Source organism: Bufo gargarizans, chromosome 4, assembly GCF_014858855.1.
Source record: "Bufo gargarizans isolate SCDJY-AF-19 chromosome 4, ASM1485885v1, whole genome shotgun sequence".
In the NCBI taxonomy this organism is placed as follows: Eukaryota; Metazoa; Chordata; class Amphibia; order Anura; family Bufonidae; genus Bufo; species Bufo gargarizans.
In genome coordinates, this window is record NC_058083.1 from 410,228,574 (window position 1) to 410,249,586 (window position 21,013).

General features: G+C 44.6%; 1 protein-coding gene across 17 annotated transcripts in view; it reads right to left on the reverse strand.

Annotated features, from left to right (window-relative positions):
• The window catches only part of SYNE1 (spectrin repeat containing nuclear envelope protein 1), a 451,533-nt gene that overhangs the window by 187,474 nt on the left and 243,046 nt on the right, over positions 1 to 21,013 (reverse strand). For all 17 annotated transcript variants that reach the window (XM_044288568.1, XM_044288579.1, XM_044288581.1 and 14 more), the window contains 5 exons: positions 20,477 to 20,641; positions 17,693 to 18,049; positions 13,774 to 13,910; positions 1,794 to 1,971; positions 157 to 339 (listed from right to left, as the gene is read on the reverse strand). In XM_044288568.1, the coding sequence (XP_044144503.1) occupies positions 157 to 339; positions 1,794 to 1,971; positions 13,774 to 13,910; positions 17,693 to 18,049; positions 20,477 to 20,641 (1,020 nt within the window). The remainder of the gene's footprint in view (positions 1 to 156; positions 340 to 1,793; positions 1,972 to 13,773; positions 13,911 to 17,692; positions 18,050 to 20,476; positions 20,642 to 21,013) is intronic.

Genomic DNA, 21,013 nt, shown 5'->3' on the forward strand with positions numbered 1-21,013 from the left:
AGGGAATAAGGACATGTTATCTTAATGAGCCAATCCCATTAATATATATAAAAAAATATATAATATTTCATGTGTTGCAAAATTCTATCAAATAGACAATAGGTCTGTATATATAAAATAGCTCAAACAACACCTACAACCAGGTATAATTACTACCTCTAGGGCGGATTGCTTCAGGTGCAGTGATGAAATCAAATTTTTCCAATCTTCTTTTGCAGCAAGGACTTTCTTTTGGATAGTTTTCACTTTTTCTTCAGGCATTATGCTGCCCAAAAGTTCTCCCCTAGATGTTACCGTGTGTAGTTTCTGTTGACCATTGTCACTTTCAGAAAGGCATTCCTACAGAAAAGTAAAAGCGATGTGACAACCTAAAACCCGATCGTTACCGTTTGCCTTAAGAATACATACAGGAAGTACTAATCACGAGGTTACAGCCTTAACAATTAAATTCCTTGGTAGTGGAAAACAATAGATGTTCAGGTGGCTAAACCGGCGCCATACAACATTCATCCGTTTTACCCCAAATGTTCAGACTTATTAGATTAAACGTAATAGGTAAATGATAATTCTCATTATATACATGATAAAACATACACTTTTCCCTTCATAGACCTGCAAAAGATAAGCTTTGATAGGTGTGGATCGCACCTCTCTGACCGCAACATGGTCCTCCCAACCTTGTGAGTCAATGAATGGAAAGGTGGCTGTGTTATTGCTCCTAGATATATAGAAGTAAATTGTCACCTGGGTGGTACCAGTTGGAAGTATGTCCAATCTTTGCTACCAGTGTCAGGCACATGCCTTCCAGTTGGCAATTTATGCATACATTTCTAGGAGGAACAACAGAGAGACAGATGCTTCACCTCCCTATAAAATAATTTGCATAAATGTTGATCCTTTCCCAAATTTTTATACTTTTTCTTATTATGCAGTTATTAAATATTTCTCTTGTTGCACCCAAGCTGCACTCCTTTCTGTGGCCAGTCCCTCCCTGGTTGCTTTACTACTGCCTGACCCTGTCAATCAAAGCAGCGATAGAGGGCCTGACCAAAGAAAGGAAAGGAGCTGAGGTGCAACAAAATTGCACCAAAGGCTTAAAGGCTATGAACACATTTGGAGGCAATTTTTGTTTATGATTGCATTTTTACTCATTTTTGGCTAATTATCATATTTTGAATTGGCCTTTATTGAAAATATCGAGCCATTCTGTCACAGGGGATTAACTATTTTTCTAAATGTGACTGGTACTTTCACATTCTGTTTGTGCCATAACCCTTATCTGTAAACTATTAAGAGGACATAAACACTTATTTGAGCTACATTCTTATCAGTAAGACAAGAACTGAGCTATAATGAGTGTTTATAACGTCAGAGAGCAGAGATAAGGAGTCTGTCTGCTCCTCAAATGACGGAAAAGAAAGAAAATCCACAGGTAGCTAGTAGAGCATGTCATCTCTGTACACAAAAAAAGAGTCAATATTTTTAATAAAGACGAATTGAAAAAAATGTTTTTTTAGCTCAAAATAAGTACAATGCAATAATAAAAAATTATATTAAGTATATTAAGAAAAAGTAACATAGCTTAGGAACGGAGCCTTGGATAAACAAAAGAAAAATTGAGTTTTAATCAGGTGAACCTCGGCTATGTGTCTATGCAATCAGTTTGATAGGGAGGTTGCTGGTGACAGATTCCGTTTAAATAGTAGTTGTGATAGAGGTCGAGCATGCTAGGGAATAACCCTGTAATGTGATACATTTCTACAGTGAAAAACATATACTAAATATTGTGTTACTTGAATCCTTTGAAGACTTGCTGATGTTTCATCAATACTTTGGGGGGTATCAAAGCACTTGGCGGTTGTCACTTTTGCATTTACAAGCCACTGCTGATAATCTCGGACAGCTGTACGGAACCTCTGCTGCAAAATCTGTTCTTTACTTAGACAACTTTTTGAAGTTTGCAAGCAAAGGCTTAAAAAAAAAAAAAAAAAAAAGTTGATAAGAAAAATATAAATCAGTAATAATGTTTCATAATTTAACACTAATAATATATATATATATACAGTCATGTGAAAAAATTAGGACACCCTTTGAAAGCATGTGGTTTTTTGTAACATTTTTAATAAAAGGTTATTTCATCTCCGTTTCAACAATACAGAGAGATTAAAGTAATCCAACTAAACAAAGAAAACTGAAGAAAAGTCTTTTCAAGATCTTCTGTAAATGTCATTCTACAAAAATGCCTATTCTAACTGAGGAAAAAGATAGGACACCCTCACATGTATTCCCTCTTAAATTGGCTCAGATCTCACACAGGTATATCACACCAGGTGCACATAATTAGTAGATCGTTACTCTGCATGTTGAATGAGGCTTGCCCTATTTAAACCTCAGACATTTAGTTTGGTGTGCTCCTGACTGTTGAAGTGAGAGTGAGCACCATGGTGAGAGCAAAAGAGCTGTCAGAGGACTTAAGAAAAAAGATTGTAGCAGCCTATGAGTCTGGGAAGGGATTTAAAAAGATCTCAAAAGATTTTGAAATCAGCCATTCCACTGTCCGGAAGATAGTCTACAAGTGGAGGGCTTTCAAAACAACTGCCAACATGCCCAGGACTGGTCGCCCCAGCAAGTTCACCCCAAGAGCAGACCGCAAGATGCTAAAAGAGGTCTCCAAAAACCCTAAAGTGTCATCTCGAGAACTACAGCAGGCTCTGGCTACTGTTGATGTAGAAGTACATGCCTCTACAATCAGAAAGAGACTGTACAAGTTTAACTTGCATGGGAGGTGTGCAAGTTGGAAACCTTTGCTTTCCAAGAGAAACATCGAGGCCAGACTGACATTTGCCAGAGATAAAGTTGACAAAGACCAGGACTTCTGGAATAATGTTCTTTGGACAGATGAGTCCAAAATTGAATTATTTGGACACAACAGCAGAGGACATGTTTGGCGTAAACCAAACACAGCATTCCAAGAAAAGAACCTCATACCAACTGTGAAGCATGGAGGTGGAAGTGTCATGGTTTGGGGCTGCTTTGCTGCAGCAGGACCTGGTCAGCTCACCATCATAGAATCCACGATGAATTCTACTGTGTATCAGAAGGTGCTTGAAGAACATGTGAGACCATCAGTTAGAAAATTAAAGCTGAAGCGGAACTGGACCATGCAACATGACAATGGCCCAAAACATACTAGTAAATCAACCAAAGATTGGCTGAAAAAGAAGAAATGGAGAGTCCTGGAATGGCCAAGTCAAAGTCCAGATTTGAATCCCATTGAGATGCTGTGGGGTGACTTGAAAAGGGCTGTACGTGCAAGAAACCCCTCAAACATCTCACAGCTGAAAAAGTTCTGCATTGAGGAGTGGGGTAAAATTTCCTCAGACCGATGTCGAAGACTGGTAGATGGCTACAAGAACCGTCTCACTGCAGTTATTTCAGCCAAAGGAGGTAACACTCGCTATTAGGGGCAAGGGTGTCCTATCTTTTTCCTCAGTTAGAATAGGCATTTTTGTAGAATGACATTTACAGAAGATCTTGAAAAGACTTTTCTTCAGTTTTCTTTGTTTAGTTGGATTACTTTAATCTCTCTGTATTGTTGAAACGGAGATGAAATAACCTTTTATTAAAAATGTTACAAAAAACCACATGCTTTCAAAGGGTGTCCTAATTTTTTCACATGACTGTATATATACAGTATATATCATTAATATAAATGTAGATGATTTTCTACCATTGGCCCTAGACTTCATTAAGATTGATATTATCAGTGGATAAAGCACAGGTCTTAAGGTCCTTTTACATGGATGGACAATCAGGGCAATTATCACAGATGGGCGCTTTTAGAAGCACTTGTTCCCAATAACTGGCTTGTGTAAAGGCGCCAGTGATCAACCTAAGAACGAGAAAAGCTTGTTCATTGGCACCAAAACTCACTGTTTTGTAGTGTCCCAGATAATTGAATGCTAAATTGCTGCGTGTAAAAGGACCTTTATGTGAGTAAAACAATCTTACATAATACCTGGTGATTGGTGGAAACTTTAAAGAACTGGGTAAATGAAAGCTGATGTCAAATAAGTAGTGAGAGTTGATTGGCTGGAAGTTTAAATACCTTGTAATCGTGTTTGTTATTAGTAGAAGTGAGAAGTTTTAACACTGTAACACGTGGATATTTAACACTTCAGATGCCATGGTCAAATCTGACCGTGGTATCTGAGCACGTGAAATACTGGAAGCACAAGCTTCCAGTAATGCTCCGGCTCCCCCATGTGGCGATTGGAGGAGCCAGAGCTTGTATGCAGCAGACCCTGTCATAGAGAATGACAGGGCTCCATAGGAAACTGGTGCATTTCTCATAAATTTCAATGCTAATACCTATGGGAACTATATAAAAAAAAAAAAGTATAAAAAAATAATAATAGTTTTTAAAAATAAAAAAAATTCATATCATCCCCTTCCCCTAAAATAAAAAAAAAGTTGGATTTTTGTCTTACCTGTAAAATCCTTTTCTTGCTGAGTTCATTGGGGGACACAGAAGACCATGGGTATAGCTGCTGCCACTAGGAGGCAACACTAAGCAAAAAAGTGTTAGCTCCTCCTCTCAGCTAGACCCCTCCTGCAGACACTGAGCTAATCAGTTTGTACGAAAGCAGTAGGGGCGGGGGCGTGGCCAACTGCCGGCATGAGAGCACGCGTTTGAGAGAAGCTCCGATAACCCTCTAGAATCCTGATCCATCCTAACAAACTGCCGACCCCAGGAACTGACTGGACGGTGTGCAGATGTAAGAGGAGACCCCGCACACCGACGATGGGGCCCAGCAAAGCACAAACCGCGGCCGAGAGGCTAAAAGAGTTCGCCAGGTCTGAGGCCCAGAGTGGCGCCGCGATCGCATCACCATCGCGCGCGGCGGTCACGAGAGGACAGGCTGCACAACAAGCTGAGACGGATGAACCATCTGAGCCGGAGTTCACCCTCAAGGCGGCATATGACCAGCTGTTAGTGGCTATCTCCTCGTGCCAGTCCTCGCTGACCGGGAAGCTGGAAGAGGTGAGGGTGGATGTCAGCCTACTCCGCCATGACATGCAGCAGCTGCGCGATCGGGTTAAGACCACTGAGGACCGAGTCTCGGCCCTAGAAGACCTGACAAGACCGATCGAGGGGAGAGTGCAGGACCTGGAGAGAGCGGTGGGTCAGTGGCAGCAGAAATGCGACGACCTAGAAAACAGGTCACGCCGCAATAACGTGAGAATCCTGGGCCTACCTGAAAAGGCTGAGGGAAGGGACCCGGCAGCGTTTCTTGAGGCCTGGTTCAAGGAGCAGTTTCCCGAAGCGCCGTTCACGTCGGCATATGCTGTGGAGAGGGCTCATCGTGTCCCTGCTAGACCGCCGCCACCAGGGGCCCCTCCGAGGCCGCTTCTGGCGCGGCTCCTGAATTGGAGAGACCGCGATCTACTCCTCAGCCAAGCCAGACACAAGCAGGACATCAGGCACGACAACGTGAGGATCTCCCTATTCCCGGATTTCTCGGCGGATCTCCAGAAGAGAAGGGCCACATTTGTGGCGGTCAAGCGTCGCCTCCGGGAGCTGAACCTGCAATATTCTATGGCCTACCCTGCCCGCCTTAGAGTGATAGATGGCGAGAAAACCGTTTTTTTCAATGATCCCAAAGAGGCTGAGGACTGGGTATCGAGAGCGGCTGCCCGCCCGCCCTTGCGTTGAGAGGTCTCCTTTGGACACAGCAAGTATTCTCTGCTCCCCCAGTTGAGAGGGGTGATGTGGAACTTACAGATGTTATTGTGTACATTCTTGCAGTAGTGGCGCGCTATGCGGGCAATGGTGCCCTGGACGTTCTCTGCTAGCAGCCCTCCTGGTGGGGGGGATTTATGTCCGTATGATGGGTCACTGCGCTACTGAGCTCCGCTCCCTTACTTCAATGGCGGCGGTTTTTCATGATTGTGTTGCAATGAGGGTTGGAGCGACACCTGTGTGGTAATACCAACTATATACACCATGCAGGTCCCCGAGTTTAGGACCACACTGTTCACTGGTCCTGTACCTGACACACTCAGGTCTTTCATGTTTATGTTATATGTTTTTTTATTGCACGCTCTTGTTCACTCGTTTCAAGCATGGCCTAAGGATTATCACCCTTTGGCAGTGAGGATGTTGCACAGTAGATTCCAGATCCGCACTGAGTTGAGACACGGAGTATTTGAGGGGTTGCCTGTCCTGAATATAGCTGCAGCGTCCTTATGGCCCCCTTGAGGATTATGTCATGGAATGTTAGGGGACTGGGGGACCCAAAGAAGAGGATTGCTGTGTTCTCTCAGATACGGTCTTTTGGTCCCCACATTCTGGGACTTCAGGAGACGCATCTCACCCCGGAAACGGGTCATAGGCTTAAAAAACCCTGGGCCCAGCACTTATTTAATGCATATGGTAGCACGCATTCTAGGGGAGTAGCACTCTTGTTCCATAGGAGTTTGAGATGCGAGATTCACCACTCCATGATTGACCCGGGAGGTCAATATATTTTCCTATTTGCTCATGTCGACTGTGCCCCATATGTGATAGTTAACCTGTATAATCCACCCCCTGCCTCTGTCTCTCTATTGCAGTCAGTCGTGGGCTTTGTAACTCACTACCCTAATGCTCGCTTGATATGTATGGGGGACTTTAACCAGGTCATGAGTGAGGACATGGACAGATTTAGAAGTAGGGCTGATGGCGTGGGTGAGGGAAGCGGAGACACACCCCTGGCTAGGATATCTCAGGAGATGGGATGGATAGATTTGTGGAGGGTCAGGAATCCGCATCTTAGAGAATACTCCTGTTTTACGCCCGCTCGTGGTGCCCTCTCTAGAATTGATTACATGTTTGGCAGTCCGGCAACCTACACTGACCTGGTGGATATCAGGTATGGACCGCAAGGCCCCTCTGATCACGCTCCGGTACTGACGGAGTTGGATCCCTCAGACTCTCCTGGATTAGGAAGTAAGATGCGCATCCACCCTTTCTGGCTCACTCTATTTGGTTAAAATTCTGACTAGGATATTAGCCAATAGACTCAACAAGGCGATAACCTCAGTGATCCACGCTGATCAATCGGGGTTCATGCCGGGAAGGTCCACTTCGGATAATATCAGGAGGACTCAGGTGGTTGCGCAGATAGGCTCTGTAGGGAAGGAGAGATGGGCCCTGGCCTCTTTGGACACGGCCAAAGCTTTTGACTCCCTGGAGTGGCCCTTCCTGATAGCTGTGTTGAGGTGTTTCGGATTTGGCCCCAAATTTATTAAGTGGATCACTATACTCTATAACAACCCCTCTGCAAGTATTCAGCTCAATGGCTCTCATTCTGATAAGATATCTCTGCGCAGGGGTACCAGGCAGGGCTGCCCGCTCTCGCCTCTTTTGTTTGCCATTGCAATAGAACATCTTGCAATTAGAATTAGGCAGGATCCGGTGTACGCAGGGGTATCAATGGGCTGTAGGGAGGAGAGAATAGGATTGTACGCGGATGACCTGATACTATTTATGTCTAGTCCGAAAGGTGTCCCTGCCAAGGGCGATCGAGGTAATTGCGCTGTTTGGACGTTATTCCGGGCTACACATAAACTGGGGTAAGTCTGCCATTATGCCCTTGTGGGAGCACGACTGGGCGAATTACCACCATAATCTCCCGGTAGTTGATAGGTTCAAATATCTTGGGGTAATGATCACTAGAGTTCCGCAGCTTTCTTATGATCTAAATGTTGAGCCCCTGGAATCGCTTTTTCGGGATAAAATGAAAACTTGGGAGTCCCTCCCGCTATCGGTTATGGGTAGGCTGAACCTGGTGAAAATGGTCCTGTTACCTAAAGGTTTATATGTACTGTCACATGCCTGTACGCCGATCCCTCAGAGCTTCTTTAAACGCATACATTCCTTGGTCACCGCTTTTGTCTGGGGGAAGGCTAGAAGGAAGCTTTCACTTTCGGCCCTCCAGAGGTCGAAATTGCAGGGTGGCGCTGCCCTGCCTGATTTCTTTCTCTACTTTATCGCCAGCCAGCTCAGATTCCTGAGGAGCTGGGTTACTGAGACCTCTAGGCCCAATGCGGAATATTACCTGCATGAATATCTGCAGGTCACCACTTTATGGCCCGTGCTGGAAGGGATGGGACGACTACAAAAAGCTACACTCCCGTTGCATAAGTTAGCCCATCAGACATGGCAGGCTTCCAAGCTGAATGTTTATAAGGACTTCCCCTGTGACATCCCCATCTGGGATAATTGTATGTTTCCCCATCTGCTGAGATTAGAGGGGGCAGGGGAGTGGAGAAGATATGGGATCCGGGCATTGGGAGACATATATGAGGATAGCAAGCTACTTGCATTCGAGCAAGTCCGGGACAGGTTCGCAGCACCAAGCACCATGTTTTATAAGTACCTTCAGTTACGTCATGCGCTTCAGGCCCAGTTCAGGGGTATTGGCAGGAGCATATCCAAGTATCCCATTATCGGTATCTTGAGGTCCCAGGGCCCAAGGGGGATTGTTTCGGCCCTCTATACTCACTTGCTTGACTGTCGCATGCTGGTGACCCCGCTGGCCGTGGAGGATAGATGGAAGGGGCTTATACCCTCCTTGTCTACCGAGGAGTGGGAGGAGGCTTTACTGGCACCTACCAGAGTGTCTCCTTCTATCAATAATAGGATGACGCAACTCTTCATCTTGCATTACAGTTATTTGACCCCTACCAGGCTTTACAAGATGGGCAGGATGGACAGCTCCAGATGTCACAGGTGTGGTGGGGAGGGGGCAGACTTTTGGCACCTGATGTGGGACTGTTCACACGTCAGGCAGTATTGGGTATCTGTTCTGGAGATTCTGAGGTCCCTTGTTCCTACTGCGCTGCAGTTATGTCCTAAAATGTGTATCCTGGGTATAATTGATGAGGACTCTTGGTCACACTATCATAAGATCTTCCTGGAAAGAACGCTGTTTATGGCCAGGAAGGCGGTCGCCCTGCGCTGGATGGGGGACACTCCCCCCTCTAGGAGTCAATGGCTGTCCCTAGTAAATACTGCAGTGTCTATGGAAAACATAGTTTACAAGCATAGGGGTTGCCCACAGAAGTTTGATAAGGTGTGGGGAGGCTGGTGCTCGTCTGCACTCACCATGCATGATGCGAGCCGGTACATGGTGGCCGATGGTTCCTGATAGGCCCTTTTTGGGTATGCGAAGGGGTTTGCGAGAGCTGGTCCGACCGTCCTTCCTGGGCCCGTAGAGTTGGCCTATTTTTGGTGTTTGCGTGCATGTTCTGTTCCCTGATAATACAGGCTATGTTATTACTCTGTATGCTGTGCCCTGATGTGTACAATTATTAGATTTGTCCGAAGTCTGCTCTGTGCAATATATTTGCCATGTGGAAGGCCCCTGCGTGGGTCTCTTTGATTTATATGTGCCATGCTTGTCACTTTGCTGTGCAATAAAACGAGTTTAAAAAAAAAAGCAGTAGGGGCAGCCAGGAGAAGATAACAGAAAACAAAAAAAAGCAAGAAAGGCGAAGATGGGTCAGAAACAAGAACCGGAGGGACACATCAAGGAGAGCCAGCAATGTACTTACGGGGTGGGAGCTGTGTCCCCCAATGAACTCAGCAAGAAAAGGATTTTACAGGTAAGACAAAAATCCTAATTTCTCGATGTATCATTGGGGGACACAGAAGACCATGGGACGTTAAAGAGCAGTACCATGGGAGGGAATAAGACCAGAACGAATCCAAGGCCTGTCATAAGGCCCCGCACAGAATTGCGGGAGGAGGACACACCTGGACCCCTGAAAAAGGAAAAGCCATTCCCAGGAAGGCCAGCCAGAGAGCATCTGAATACTCAGATTCCCCAGCTGGGCAGAAGAAGAAGAGCCTCGGAGACAAAAGCCACGGCTTAGAAGACTTCGTAAGAAGTGGAGAGCCCACTGAATATCCACAAGATGGACAAGAATGAAAACAAGTCATTCGCCAGAGCAAACGGAGCGACTACAGTATATACCGGAGAGAGAAAACATAGCCTGGGCCCAGAAGACTTCTAAAGAAGGTGATACCCAAGGACCAGCACCCCAGGAAAAGACCCCACTAGAGAGATCAACAGACACTACATGGCATGAGAAGAAAACAAACTGAAAATGGTCAGGGTCAAGGGCCGGAGAACTGCGGACGTGACAAATCTTGCTCCACCATGGGGGAAGAAGTAGAGATGTCAGAAGGCGACAACCCCCAACTCCATACAAGGCTGTCAAAGGAGACGAGCACTCCAGGAGTGGAAGTGGAACCGACCTTCAAAAAAAACGGGGGAGTAACCTGGTAGGAAAAGAGTGTCCTCTGGGATTAAAAAAACATCCCCTTTAGACCTACGGCCAAGGGGTTTGTCTCATAAGAATGTTCCTCAAGGAGAATGACAATGTGGAAAGCAGAGACATAGAGAGGAGGACCTTAAGCTCCATAACAAGAGAAGAGAGAAGCCATCTGATACCTATGGAAGGCTGCCTGAACTGGCTGACCTAACCAGAAACTAAGAAAAAAGTACAGAGGTCAAGGGAACAGGCAAAAGCAATGTGCATGTCTGAAAACATAAAAGTTGCGTAAACCCATCAGACACTATCGACTGCCACTGCGGACCAACTCCGCCTAAAGAAGAAGAGAAGGAGGCTATGAGAGGAATGTATGAAAAGCACCAGATATGGGATAAATACTGCACCAGGAAAGGAGTGCAGACGTCAAACGCCACAAAGTCCTAGAAAATAACGGAACCATACTACCCGCGCAGATACTCCACAGCAGAAAGGGGGCCTACAAGAACCCAACGACTATGGAAACTGGCCAAGCAATCAGAAACAGTATCTACTCACCTTGCGGAAGGGGAGAAGTAGAAGAGGCTGACACGATTCAGTAGAGAACTAGTGTAAGTGGTGACAACAAGGACAGTACAACCACCATACCCTGTGGTGGAAGCAGTGCAGACAACTTACAGATGCAAACTGGATAAGTGCATACCGAAACTTCCACAAGGAGGGAACGCTGATGCTGTCACTGTAGCAGATGGTAGAGGCAATGCGCGAAATGTGAAGGGAACAAGGAGCTAAACCAGCGCCACAGAAATCGGTAGGTTATACCAGGTACAGAAAACCACACTAGTGCCCACCAGAAGTGAGCAAACCCATCACCAGTAGCATGGCTTGGTATGGGCATTTGACCAGCGCCATATGGAATAAGTGAACCTATTAGCCACCGCCTCAGGAACACCATACATAGCATACCTGGTAAATGTGTTGCAGAAAACCGCACAAAATGTCAATAACCCACATGGAGGAAGGGGATGCGGCAAGAACCTCCGGTGCCGCACCCAGTAACAATGCATCCTGTAAACCAGAACCAGTGACTGTCGGGCATTTGAAGGAAGAACACAAAAATCCCCCTGGGAAGGGGTCATACAGTTGTAGCCACGGAACAGGAGTAGCCCAAAAATCTACAGCCAGCGCAAAGACTGCCTCATAGGGGGAGGACATACCAGCACCCATGGCCTCTCCAGAGGGGAGGCTCTACCTGAGAATGAGGTCAAACAGCAGTAGCCAACATGAACTGTTGGTAGGGCAATACTCCACCAGGGAAGGAATAAAACTGTCAACCCATGCAGATGTTCCAACAACAAAATTAGAATGCTCCGCATGGGGACTCAAGGCACGGGGCATGCCGTGGGTCAACACCCTAAAAAAGACAGAGGCTGAAATGTAGGCGCCCGACCCCAATCCATACAATGACTATCTGAGGAAAAGGATAGTGTGAAGTAGTCACAGTATCACGTGGTAGTGCCAAAATACCGCCTTTGATGGGGGGTAAGGTGATGTGTCAAGCAAGGAGACATCCTTGGAACGGGATGGAATGCGACAAGGGGATAATGTGATAGGGCGGAAGATTCCAGAGGAAGTGGGAATACTCCATCTATGGAAAGAGGGGAGCCCAACAAGATGTACAGTATCCACTGGTAGCACAAGTATCACTGGTTGTGGAACTACCCCACTGATGGAAGGAGGGTAATGCTACAGGATCTTACAGTATGCAGGTGTGGTACCCATCTCCACCTAAGAAAGACAGATAATATAACAGGATAAAGAGTTTCCAGGGGTAGAGGAGTTACTCCGCTGATGGAAAAAGGGAAACCCGACAGAAGTACAGGGACCACTGGTAGTGAAGGCACTACTGGTTGTGCAACTACTCCGTCAATAGAAGGAGAGTAATGCAAGAGGATCTACAGTATGCGATTGTGGTTCCCCTAGTCCACCTATAGAAGGTGGAAATCCAACCGGACAAAAGATAACAAGGATTAGTGCAATTACTCCACCTGCCCAAGGAGGCCTGAGAGCGTTGAAGTACCGCCGGGCCTGGAGGACGGTGAGGGAGCTGGGGACCTGAGCCGGACCGAGGGCCAGTAAGGGGCCAAGGCTTTTAGGAAAAAAAAAACATTTTACTGTGTTCACTTTAGAGAACACAGGAAAACCAGGGAACCAGCAGAAGGTTACCCCTAGGACCCAGTACAGGGAGAAGGGGAGGAAAGTTAACCCCTGGGGGGAGGGTGGCAGGGCCAGCAGGAAAAGGTAGGTAATACTTAGTAGATGGTTTCTGCCCACCCCGATTCTAGCAGTGTCACCTTCCTCAGTGTGCTGCCAAGTGATGGGCGCGGTGACGTCAGCGCAGGTCCTGCTGAATGAAGATAGAAGGTCCTTGCTTGCGAATGCTATGTGATTTTCATGCAGCCCCATTCACTTCTATTGGGCCTGCGTTGTGTGAAAAACGCTGAATATAGAACATGCTGTGATTTTCACGCAATGTACAAGTGATGTGTGAAAACCAACGCTCATGTACACAGCCCCATTAAAATGAATGGGTCAGGATTCAGTGCGGATGCAATGCGTGCACGTCACGCATTGCAACCGCGCGGAAAACTCGCCCGTGTGAAAGGGGCCTATGGGTTATATAGCATCATAAATCAACATAATGCTATGCGACTCCGTCGGTGCTGGGAGGTTAGGACGGGAGCTGCTGCATACTCCCGCTGTGAATTGGATGCGTGGGACTCGCTCGTCTGAAAGGAACCTAAGGGCTCTTTCACACGAGCAGATGCCATGCGGGTAATCCGCTGCGTTAAAGAGTGCCAAGCCCCGTTCCGGAAGCAGAGACACGGAGCATTAACATGACTGACATAACGTACAACTTTATCTCACTGTGATTTTCTAGTAAAAAGATCACAGAGAGGCTGTCCAGAGCGGGGCTTGGCTTTCTTACACACAGCGGATTACCCGCAGGGCATCCGCTCTTGTGAAAGAGCCCTAAATGTTTTATACGGATATGTTAATGGATGAACGGCAGGTATAGAATGTGACTCCTGGAAGGGATTAGTGTGCCCAGGAAGAAGCTGATAGTGAAACTCGAGTCAGACCATTACTCAAGCCGCTTTTCATGTGGTTTTTAATCTATTGATGAGCACTTTTAACCCATTTGTTTGTGAGTAGAATAAATTCCTTTTTTGGAAATTATCTGCAGTGCTTCACCATTTTCTCTGTCCCTCTCCTGTTTCTCTTAAGTAGAAAATCGGATATGATAATTTCGATCAAAAACCAAAGGTGCTGAAGTTGCTGCAGTGAATAACGGTATCTCTGCGTGAACAGGAGTCTAAAGGAACAACGTGGGCGTGAAGCTTCACCCTTCATCTGAGAAGTGATTATAGCACTTATTGTGTAACATAATACCTGTTGTAGTCCTTAATTAAAGCAGAGACTTTTGAAGAATATACACCCAAATCCTTAGAAAATTTGCAGAGATCATTGAGCTGGGTTTTTAAGCCATCTGTGACATGTTCAGCTTCAGTAAGGATACTGAGGGCCTCCTGCAAAAGAAATACACCAAATTAGAACAGGGAAAAATAACATTTCTTGGCTTTTTTGAATTCTCTCCAAAACTATGTTTAGATTTTGACGGATATCTCCATTTTTAGAGTTTGGAGAGCATGTTTCTTTGCAGCTGACTGCTTAACATGACACATTAAACATTAACGCTGGGTTCAGACCTGAGCGTTCGGAAACGAGCGCTCTGTATGCGCGATTGTACGGGCGTTTACAATCGCGCATACAGAGATTGGCGTTCCCACATTGTCGCGCGTTCCCGAATTTCTATGTGCGGGAACACGCGACAAACGCCCCAAAAAAAGCTCAAGCACTTGTTTGAGCGTCGGGCGTTTTACAGCGCGATCGTACGCGCTGTAAAACGCCCAGGTGAGAACCATTCCCATAGGGAATCATTGGTTCTTGCCTGTTGTGCGTTTTACAGCGCGTAGGAACGCGCTGTAAAACGCTCAGGTGTGAACCCAGCGTAAGGGAACTTGCATGTAGCAGGGTCTAAGGCACAGAGCTGGTACACAGGGCGTACATGAAGAATAAGCAAACTTTTACATTTTATATTTGTAAATCACTGTTGTATTTAAACACTGAACTGACAATAAAATCCATATACACATCCCCGCCATCACTTTCTATGCAATGTACAGGGCACTCATACACTACATTATATGGCTGAAATGGGTAGATTTCTGTGTCTTGTACATACAACACGCTGGATGGACCATGTACATATTTGTGTGCCGATGCAATGTTTATAGTGTTCTATGTAACTGGCGTGTGCAGCTTTGCACTGTGTACTCCTTTACTCCTTAAGTAGCATGCACACTGTATGGATTTGGCATGTGCAACATATGCTCTGTGTGCCGTGTACATGCAAAATGTATCTTATGCGTGAGTGGAGTGTGTGCACCATGTTTCCCATTTATGGCTGTTTGTGGCCTTTGAGTGTGTGACATATGTGAGTGATACGTACAGTAAACGGCATGTGTGTTATTTATGAGTGGTGTGTGTGCTATTTGTCCTGCTTGTGAAGGCTATGTGTATATTCCAATGTGTGTGTCTTGTGTGCAGTATGTTACCGTGTGTGTCTTGTGTGCAGTATATTCCAATGTGTGTGTCTTGTGTGCAGTATATTCCAATGTGTGTGTCTTGTGTGCAGTATGTTACCGTGTGTGTCTTGTGTGCAGTATGTTACCGTGTGTGTCTTGTGTGCAGTATATTCCAATGTGTGTGTCTTGTGTGCAGTATATTCCAATGTGTGTGTCTTGTGTGCAGTATATTCCAATGTGTGTGTCTTGTGTGCAGTATATTCCAATGTGTGTCTTGTGTGCAGTATGTTACCGTGTGTGTCTTGTGTGCAGTGTATTCCAATGTGTGTCTTGTGTGCAGTATGTTACCGTGTGTGTCTTGTGTGCAGTATATTCCAATGTGTGTCTTGTGTGCAGTATATTCCAATGTGTGTCTTGTGTGCAGTATGTTACCGTGTGTGTCTTGTGTGCAGTATATTCCAATGTGTGTGTCTTGTGTGCAGTATATTCCAATGTGTGTGTCTTGTGTGCAGTATATTCCAATGTGTGTCTTGTGTGCAGTATGTTACCGTGTGTGTCTTGTGTGCAGTGTATTCCAATGTGTGTCTTGTGTGCAGTATGTTACCGTGTGTGTCTTGTGTGCAGTATGTTATCGTGTGTGTCTTGTGTGCAGTATATTCCAATGTGTGTCTTGTGTGCAGTATATTCCAATGTGTGTGTCTTGTGTGCAGTATATTCCAATGTGTGTGTCTTGTGTGCAGTATATTCCAATGTGTGTGTCTTGTGTGCAGTATATTCCAATGTGTGTCTTGTGTGCAGTATGTTACCGTGTGTGTCTTGTGTGCAGTATGTTACCGTGTGTGTCTTGTGTGCAGTATATTCCAATGTGTGTCTTGTGTGCAGTATGTTACCGTGTGTGTCTTGTGTGCAGTATATTCCAATGTGTGTGTCTTGTGTGCAGTATATTCCAATGTGTGTGTCTTGTGTGCAGTATATTCCAATGTGTGTCTTGTGTGCAGTATGTTACCGTGTGTGTCTTGTGTGCAGTATATTCCAATGTGTGTGTCTTGTGTGCAGTATATTCCAATGTGTGTGTCTTGTGTGCAGTATATTCCAATGTGTGTCTTGTGTGCAGTATGTTACCGTGTGTGTCTTGTGTGCAGTATATTCCAATGTGTGTGTCTTGTGTGCAGTATATTCCAATGTGTGTCTTGTGTGCAGTATGTTACTGTGTGTGTCTTGTGTGCAGTATATTCCAATGTGTGTGTCTTGTGTGCAGAATATTCCAATGTGTGTGTCTTGTGTGCAGCATTTATTTGGATATTTATAGATATCTTTGTCTAGCTTTGTTAGCACTGACGGCACTGGGGTATAGAAACACCTCTTGCATAATGACGCTTTGAAGTTAGTGTCCTCCCCTGGAAAACTAAGTACCTATGGCTATGTACTACTGAGTCACTGGAACTTTAAAGGGGTTTTCCATGTTTCTTAGAACTCCTGCACACAAAAGTTTGCGCCCCGTGGTCGTGCTGCGGGCCGCAATGCATGAACACTGTCCGTGGGGCAGCCACATCGGATGGCGGACCCATTGACATTATTGGTTTTGTGATCCGGCCGTTCCGCAAAAAGATAGGACATGTTCTATCTTTTTGCGGAACGGAAGTACTGGACGAAACCCCACGGAAGCACTCCATAGTGCTCCCGTAGGGTTCCATTCCATACTTCCGTTCCGCACCATTACACATCTCTGGATTTGCGGACCCATTGAAGTAATTGGGTCCGCATCCGTGATGCGGAATGCACACGGAATGGTGCCCGTGTATTGCAGATCAGCAAATGCGGTCCGCAATACGGCAACGGGAAGCAGACGATCCTCTGCAGGAGGCCTTTTATTGATGACTTATCCTCAGGATAGGTCATTAATAACTGATCGGTGAGGGTATGACACCCCACACTCCACCGGTCAGCAATTGCCTGAGCCTCAGGTGCTGACACTAAAACTCTGAATAGAACAGGAAGCAGACAGCTCCGTTCAAAGTGTAGTGGCCATGCCAGGTTACTGCAGCTTGGCTTCCATTGTGACTGAGGATAAGTCATCGATAGCCGATATAATTTGCAGCCCAATTTATTTCTAAAGAAATGTCCACACCTTTAAAAAACATTTTACATATAGATATGTAGGGGGAGATTTATTAAACTGGTCTAAAGTAGGACTGGCTTAGTTGCCAATAGCAACCAATCAGATTCCACTTTTCATTTTCCAAAGGAGCTGTGAAAAATGAAAGGTGTAAACTGATTGGTTGCTAAGCCAGTTCTACTTTACACCAGTTTGCTGGTGCATGCATTTTGTACATGCATTGCTCTACTTATCTCACAGTAAATACTGTAACTTACAACTTTAATGTAGATAAATTCTGTATATAATATGCAACATAGTATTAAAAGGTGGACATACTATTCAAATAGCCATAAAGAACAAAATCATGTAGTGATTTTATCATACTGAAGTGAACACTTGGTTCGGAACCACTGTAAATAAGGCACAACACAACTATACGAGGACAAACTTTACATTCGGCACCCCAGGTAACTAAGTGATGAATGTAAATCACAGCACACAGCTATATTCTTGCAGAAGCTCTATAAGGCTCAGTGTTTTATAGACTTTTAGAGGAGACTGTTCTGTAGTTACTCTACATGCAGACGGATTAGTGAATAAGTATGAAGTAAGGGCATAATGTCACCTTCTGCCTGTGCCAAGCTTCCACAATCTCTTTGTCTGTATTCTTGCCTTCCCCTTGCATCAGCTTCTGAGTCCACTTGCTCAGGAATACACTGAAGTCCTGAACTCCATCTTCCAGCTTGGAGACCCCAGATGTGAATTCTTGCTCCGAGATTGCCATTTGACTTGAAAGTGCTTGTAAAGTGTTCTGACTCTGACAGACGCTCTCCTCCCACTGCTTCCAGTCAGCTTGCAGGCCTTGAATCTCTGCCTCCATCTGCTCACATCCGCTAGCTGTGGTGTTCTTCTTCACTGCAGGGACCAGAGTTTCAACCCTGCTCAGGCGTTCAGCTCCAGTCTGTCTGGAATCCATCAACTCCTGTAATGGAAAAAAATCATCACTATGGGAACCGCAGTTGTTTTCAGTCTGTGAACTGGAGGGAACACCGAGAAGGTTTACAACTTCTTGCTGAAGTTTCTCAGTCAAAGCAGTAAACAGACAAAAGTAAATTGCTGTATACAAAGCAAATCTATGTCTTGCTGAAGCTGAAGAATAGTATAAGAGCTTATCCAGATGGCCCTGTTTTCTACATCCGTAAAAAAACAGATCGCATACACAGGTACATAACCTGGTTAAAAAATGACATACGTCCATCAAGTTCAACTTTACTAAGAGATGGGTAGGGATGATGATTAGGGATGAGGAGTGAGAACCAGACTTCTACACACTTATATAAGACTTTAAAACAGTCCACTGTTCCTGCTGTGACCACCTTCTGAGGTAGACTTTTTCACACATTTATAGTTCTTATGGTGAAGAAGTTTAGTTACTTCGGGATAGTAAACATTTTCTTCTCCAGTCGGAGGCAGTGCCCCTTTGTATTTTAAGGGGATTTTACATGGAACTACTTTAAACCATATTTCTGGGATGGGCCATGTATATATTTATATAAGTTAGTCATATCCCCCTTCAGATGCCCCTTCTTAAGAACAAATTAATTTAATTATTTTAGTCTGTCTTCATAACTTAATACTCTCCATGACTCTTATCAGTTTAGTTGCTCTGCTTTATAGTATTTACAGCTCCAGGGCATCCTTTTTATGGACAGGTGCCCAGAACTGAACTGCATATACCAGATATACAAAGCTTTGTAAAGTGGTAATATTACATCCCTGTCCTGCAAATCCATGCCTCGTTTAATACATGACAATATCCTGCTAGGCTTAGAATCAGCTGATTGACATTGTATACTCTAAAAGTACACCCAGATCCTTCTCTACAAATAAGTCTCCCAGTGTCACTCCCCCTAGGACATATGATGCATGCAAAATTTTTGTACCCAGATGCATAATTTAACATTTACCGACATTGAACCTCAGAAATACCCTCGTCAGCCTGCAGTTGATGGACAACCTCTGAGGACTGCGCATTACTACATAGCGTGGTTTCATCAGCAAAAATAGAAACAGCCTAGGCAAACTTGTATATTGTGTAATTACACATGATCACCACTGCAATGTTGATGGCGAGCAGGTAAACAATGGAGGGAAGGCCCATGGCCTTCTCTTCAACCAGCACATCGGCAAGGATCTTGGGTTCGGACACCTACTGATCTGATATTGATTCTCAGGATAGGTCATCAATAAAAATACCTTTGAAAACCTCTTTAAATAATTTTTGGAGATTAGTTTTGCTCTATCTGGCCATATTTTTGATGATTTTATCCCTTATTTCCAGATTTTAGTAAGTACTGTACTTTGTAAAAGTCAAAGGTTACCCATGACTCCTCAGATTTATATTTTTTAAATGCACTTTTCTTGTCTTTTTTTGCATTTTTACAGTAGCTGTAAGCCATGTGGGAGTTTAATTTTAGCCATTTATACTTGTTACCTATAGGAATACATTTTGCAGGATAATTACGGTACTCAATAATTACAGTATCTGTTCAGAGTCTATATCCAGAACTGCTCTTACTTAACCCAGGGAAATTGTCCTTTGTGTTTTTACAGCTTAGGGGAATATAATGATATTGTGGTCTCTGTTACCAAGTGTTTCACGAACAGCGACATATCCAAGAAGCTACACAATCTGGATCTGCACAAAATAAAAGCAGCTTGCTGTATTGTGTGTGAATGAAGGGTAAATGCACACATTCAGGATTTATGTGCAGACAATCTGCACTGATATCTACAGGTGTTTGCAGGGAAATCCATGCGGTCAAACCGCGTCAATTAGTGCGGATTTGCATGTGGATTTGGAGCGGATTTTCCACATGTGGATTTTACTGTCCCCATTGAAGTGAATGGAGAAAATCCGGACATGAAAAATAAAATACATTGACATGCTGCGGATTTTAAAATCCACACCATAGGTCAAAATCCCCTCAGAAAAATATGCATCATGTGCATGAGAATTTCAACTTCTCATAGAATACATTGTACATGACCTATGGTGCGGATTTTCCGCACGCAAATTCACTCAGAAAATCCGCACGCAATCCTGATCGTGTGCATTTAGCCCAACAGTCCACAGAATCACACGCAGCACCAACACCAGATTTATAACGCCTCTACTGCATACACTTAGCACACAGCAGCCCTTCTCAGAGCTTGCTGTGCTACACTGTTTCCATATGTCCCATGCACTGCAATGGGAGCTACTGAAACAGTCGAGTGTCAGACCGTCACGCTGTTTCCCAGACATCTGGTAGTTGGTGCTTACTCGCATCTCGCCCTAGTAACAAGGAGATAGGACAAACCCTTTTGATACAGTATTTATTAATAAAGTATGACTCCATTAACTAACCTTAATCTTTGCAATTTTTTTTTGGATGGCTGCAGCATCTCCTGAGGCATCAGACCACCGGTGAAACTCCTCTTTGGCTGAATGGAGCCAGTCCGAGAACTCATGAACTGCATCCAGGTACATTAGGTGATCTTTCACAATGTCTTCTACATTCCTCATCTTCTCCTGGACATAAATGTAATTTCAATATTTTCCTAGTATCTCCTGGATAGCATTTCATACTATATCTCTACATGACATGTTATCAAAGATACATTAAAGGGGTTTTCCAGGAATTAAGAAAATAAATATTATTGTATTATAAATATATTCCCAAATAAGTGTCGTTAGTTATAATGGGTTGTTTTGTCTAGGGAGCAATCATTATGAGAAATAAAATGGCTGCTGTCCTATTCGAACATACAAAACCTGTCCTAATCACACAGCAGGACAAGTTACTTCACAGCGAAAGAGCTGCCTCAGCCTCCTCTCTGCTCTGCTAATAAGGGATTATGATCCTGAATACAGATGTTAAGATCTTCAGCTGAATCTCTGTAG